The sequence below is a fragment of the Coenobita brevimanus genome, unplaced genomic scaffold (assembly GCF_032717465.1).
Source record: "Coenobita brevimanus isolate Jiangsu-jjx unplaced genomic scaffold, ASM3271746v2 jjx.HiC_scaffold_2689, whole genome shotgun sequence".
Lineage (NCBI taxonomy): Eukaryota > Metazoa > Arthropoda > Malacostraca > Decapoda > Coenobitidae > Coenobita > Coenobita brevimanus.
This window is the reverse complement of record NW_027643641.1, coordinates 21756-27364: the sequence shown is the minus strand read 5'-3', so window position 1 is coordinate 27364 and position 5609 is coordinate 21756. Positions and strand designations below refer to the sequence as shown.

The window sequence follows — 5609 nt, the reverse complement described above, 5'->3', positions numbered from 1 at the left end:
AATTCTTTCCTCATCCTTCTGCTTACAGGTGACTTTACACCCCCTCTTCTGCCTTTCTTTCCTTCATTCTTTCCCCTTCCTTCTGCCTGTGGGTGACTCTACACTGAGTGACAAGCCAAATGGTTTCCTGTACACCAGGGAAACATTTACCGTGCTGGATGCTAGTCATAAGTAGTTCTTAGGCTGATGAGGACTATGAGGAGTTCAAGTATAAGCAGATGAGACTACGTGGTTCAGAGGTTGATGAAGGCTATGAGAAGACCATGAATGATTTGAGAGAGTTGTCATTGTTTAATCAGACAGGACGTGTGCGACTCCCTTTATGGTGTGTGTAATCAGCAGTAAAAAGCCTTGCACGAGGGAGGTAGGAAGCTTAAAACATGCTCTTGACAAATTACCAATAGCAGGAGTGTAATAGATAATAAACACCCTTGCACGAGAGGGAAGTAGGAGGCACTGAGATATCTATTAACGCTTGCCATAAAAGACTGAACCTGAGTCTGTTATCTCGCAGCCACATACGAAAAGACATAAAACAAGGCATATCCAATGACTTTCAGTACAGCAACGTCTCTTCAAGCTTATTCTTACTTCAGACGATTTAATTCAACTTGGACAACGTATCTGCTAATGAAACTTGGGCAGGATATCTGGTAAACAAGGCTGTATCTACTGCAGTTTTTCTAATTCCAGTATTTTCCACGACGCTGTTATACAATCGTCCACAGAGCGAAATAAACTGAAAACATTTGCTGTATTCCGGAAGAAGCAATCGTATCTATAAAAGGAACTGTTCTTAAGCAGTTCACCTTTAGTCACACGAAACACGAAACATACAAGCATATAAAGCTGCAGTAACACAAAGCACAAACAAAATATATAAAACAGATGAATAACGGGGCACCAGATACAGAAAACACATGGAACACGAAGCAAACACATGCGCTCACACACACACACACACACACACACACACACACACACACACACATGTATACATAAAATATTCACACATTCACTCACACGTGCACCAGGCAAGCATATATATAAAAAAAAATGTTAGTGTACACCATGCATGAGATAACATGTACGTGCAGAGATATTCGCAAATTGGAATGACAATTTTTTATGCCTTATTCTGAGAGAAATCCACATTTATAATATTAGTTTTATGTAGCCATATAATGTGCAGTTATAGTAATCATTCCATTTTCCTTGCAGGGACAGTGTGTACCGTCCTCCTCTGTTTTCACCCATCTCAGGATCTTTGGTGAGTACAATGAATATTGAGAAAACTACTTCATTATATAGCACAGTACCTAGTAAGTAAGTAATTGATTTATATTAAGTTAATTCTGATAAATATGATGAGTATGCCATTAGTTCGTCCATACATACTTAGATATTTGGGTTTATATATCAACATAGGAACTAGATGAGAGTTGTGTTGTCCTGGTTATAACCCATAAAGTACATGTATAAGATATCGTTACAGTACGTCTTAATTCTGATCAGTGTGACAGATATGCCATTAATTCAGACATTATGTTAAGCATTTGGAAGCTTCCGGTGTTGCTGTTTGCTGATGATACAGTATTGTTGAGTGAAGATGAATGAGAGTTGCAAGGTATGGTGAATGAATTTGGGACAGTGTATAGGAGGAGGAATCTGAAAGTTCTATCTATCTATCTATTGCCAGACGCCTCAATCCCGTTTGGGGTGGCCACAAACAAATCGCCTCCAAGTCGCCCTGTCCCCCGCCATTTCACTGCCCTGCTCCCAACTCACACCCCCCTCTCTCATATACCTCTCTATCTCATCCTCGGCCTCCCCCTCTCTCTTCCCCCCTCCACCTCACTCACATACACTTTCTTCGTCAGTCTTTCACCGTCCATCCTCTCCACATGGCCAAACCACCTCAGTGTGTTCCTCATAACGCTTCCTATCACCTCTACATCAACACCACAATGCTCCTTTATATCCTCATTCGTCAGCCTGTCTCTCCATGTGACTCCACAGGCTTCTCTTAAATAACTCATTTCCACTGCTCTCACTCTTGACTTGTGTCCTTCCAACAACATCCAAGCTTCACTTCCATACGTTAGAGTTGGTATCACAATACTGTCATGCAGTGGCGGCGGCAGGAAATTTTCATTGGGGGGCTGAGGAGGGGCTGGGGTAAAATGTGGGGGGGCTTCACAAAATGTCATCAAACTGAAGTGTTGATGGAAAATTGATATGTACATATTCATAATATCCGAATGTACTGAGGTTCATTTTAGACACCTGTACTCTTTGAAACTGCGGTGTTAATGTATAACATTTCTTATCTCATCAAAAATTCTGCCAAATGAAAGACATAAAACTAGCAAGGAAATTCAGATTAATGTATACGCAACATAATAACATTTATTATTTCCAGTTTATTCCATAAGATTGAAGTTTAACTCAATTAATTTAGACATCATGTGTAAGCAAGCAGTTAACATGACAGAAAAAAATTCTATGTAATGAAGTTAATACAATCTGAAGAATCAGAAGAATTTTTAAATCAAGGTGTAACGACTGTCACGTTACTTTAAAACTATGCGCCTGTTCTGGTGATTGGCAGCAAATGTGTCTATAATGGCATCAATGTTCAGCTGTTTGGCCCTCCTAGAATTAATTGATATTACAGCAAGGTTGCTGGTGCGGTTGTTGCCACTGCTGTTCCTCAGGTATGTCTTGAGGAGTTTCAGACATGAGAAGCTCCTCTCACAGGCAGCTGAGGTGACAGGGAGGGTCACTGCAGTGCATACAAGTTTATACAGATCTATAAAGGCGTCCTTGTATGGCTCCAGCATGGCTGCGAGCTCAAGTGGTGTGGACACTTCCAGGCCATTGTCTCTCTTCCTAGCTATTAGTCTTGTCAATTGGTGGACCTTCACTGCAAGATCACCCTCTGCCACTCCATAATTGGCTGCCATTCCTGACAGCGCTTTTTTGTTCAGAAATGTAATGTGCTTAGGATTCAAGGCAGCAGCACCCATCAGAACATTACAGGCATCAGATGAAAATCGCCTGCTCATTTCATTGAGCATTCTATCTATGATGGCATAGAAGGTCCTTCTCCTGGCATCTGGTATAGCTCCATCCCTCTGACCTGTACTGGATGTTATGATGAATTCATCCAGGTGTCTGGGAGCAGATCGTTGTCTACCTGGACGCTCAGTCTCAGTGCGTATCCCAACTACCTTGCACAAATCCTCAGCAGCCTCCTCTAACTCCTTCCAGGCAGCTTCAGTCCTCATTTCTGTCAGTCCAGACATGACAGACTGCATCAAGTCCTCTGCAGAGGCCAGCTGAAGGTCATGTGACTGGAGGTGGTTTGACAGTTGTTTGGTCATCAGTAACACTTTTTCCATGGCCATCAGAATTGTCACAAATTGCTGATCTAGCAGGATGCACAGGCCCTTTGCCTCAGTGGCTCTGTGTGCATTGTCTCCCTCCATGAGACGTTTCAAGGTTGTCACTATGGCAGGTAGGGTTCTTTTCACTGCCAGACAAGCAGCATGTTGGAAGGTCCATCTTGTGTCAGACAGTTGCTTCAACTCTATGTGCTGCCTTGTGGGATTTAATTTATTTTGCACCTTTATAAATTCTTCATGTACTACTGACATAGAGAAGAACTTGTACAAACTCTGTATAGCCACAAAAAACTCTGCTGCAGCCTGGATATTGTGTACACAATCAACGAGCACAAGGTTGAGCCTGTGAGGATAACAGTGGACATACACAGCCTGTGGTACCTTTCTCCTAAACCTCTCCTGTATACCACTGATGTGCCCTGACATGACTGCAGCTCCATCGTAGCACTGGCCAATGCAGGCGTTGTGGTCAATACCACATTTGGCCAGGGTCTCCAAGATCTTGTTGAGCAATGAGTCTGCATCCAGACCCTCGGCTGCTGTGAAGTCAAGGAACACCTCATGAAGGCTCTGTTTGTGGAGATACCTCACCACAGTGAACAGCTGTTCTTGTTTGCTGACATCCTTGGTCTCATCCACCATTAGGGCAAAATGCTCTGCTCTTAGGACCTCGTTGCTGATGTCCTCTCTGATTATTGAAGCTATGATGGCGAGCAGTTCATTTTGGATATCGTGGTGCGTATATTTAGCATTGCCAGGACCATCACTCAGTTTCTTTTTGACAATGTCATCATACCTGGAAATCAGGTCCAGCAGTTCCAGGAAGTTACCTTTGTTGCCAGAATCAGTGTCTTCCTTGTGACCTCTTTGGGCAACATTTTGGCAGGCTGTGTAGAGCAGTAAGTGTATTACTGCTCTAATGTAATGTCTGTTTTCCTTTACAGTTTTTTCATGGTTGGTATTAAAAGCATGTATGATCCTAGAACCTGTTGTTTTCTGCATCTTAAACTCTGCCCAAGCTTGCATAGAGAACTTGTGTCCTGCTGAATTATCATGAGACTTCAGAGATGAGGTTGCCTTCTTCCAGTTCCGAAAGCCGTCATGGGTGAAGGACTTGTCACATTTGCTTAAGTGTACATGACCGAAATGACGACATGCAAAGCAGAATGCAGCATCTAGGGTCGTGGAGTACTCCAGCCACGAATTATGATCACGCCAGTTCTTGTTGAATGACCTTGACTGGCCACTGTATTCTGTGGCTGGGTATCTCTTCAAGTCTGGACAGGTGGGACCACTATCTGGAAGCTGGCTCAGGTCCTTGGGTCCAGGTAGTAGTTTCTCACCATGGGTGTGAGAAGTGCCCTCTTGTGGCTGGGGTTCTGCACTAGCCTCACCTAGTAAGGCTGCAGACTCACAATCACGATCACCACTGTCCAGGTCTTCATTAACAGCAGGTGTGTCTGTAGGAGGATCATCATCTCGCAGCCTCTTCTTGGGAATCTTGGGTAACAGGTAGCGTTCCATGATCAACCCGGCCTATGTGCTCAAATATGATAAACCACCATCAGTTACTTTCATAAACAGGGAAAACAGCATAAACAAGCACACAGATCACAGAAGCATAAAACTGCATATTAGCATTACAACAGACCAGATATTTTCACACTATTTTATTCTTCCTTCCACAGCTTCTTATAATCTTATAGTAGCCTATATACATTTTTAAGTAGAAAAAAATCAACTTACACCATACCTGTTAATCAGTGAAAGACAAAAACCACAACTAATAAGCTCAGCTGCTCAGTAATTCAGTGTCTACTGCACTAAGCAATTAACAGCCAACAGACTCGGAGATCTACACACAACCGCGTCGCGTGGTAGACTGGTCTGGTAGCTGACAGGAATTGAACAGGAATGGCTCATCGTGCACTCGATTCGTTAATGCTGGGCTAGGCTAGGAGCCTAGGACCATGTAGGCCCTATAGCAGTGTGAATCCTTTACTTCATTTTAATCAAATATATTCAAATTTATTAACTTCCTGCCTCGAATTATGACATAATCGACATTCAATTATATTTCTGAAGACGAGATAATAATCGTACAGTCGTAATACACTAAAAGAATGGCTAATGTAGTTGAATAAAATAATGCTGTATTTTACTTTCACTTATCATTTCCATTATAGGATATGTAAACTAACC

The 5609-nt window shown here is 42.5% G+C and overlaps 1 protein-coding gene across 1 annotated transcript; it reads right to left on the bottom strand.

Moving 5' to 3' along the window:
• Positions 1-2573: 2573 nt before the first annotated feature.
• On the bottom strand, positions 2574-4931 carry LOC145389994 (zinc finger MYM-type protein 1-like). The gene has a single exon (XM_080265089.1). It carries the CDS (start codon positions 4929-4931, stop codon positions 2574-2576), a length of 2358 nt encoding a protein of 785 aa, XP_080121215.1.
• Between the last annotated feature and the right edge of the window lie 678 nt (positions 4932-5609).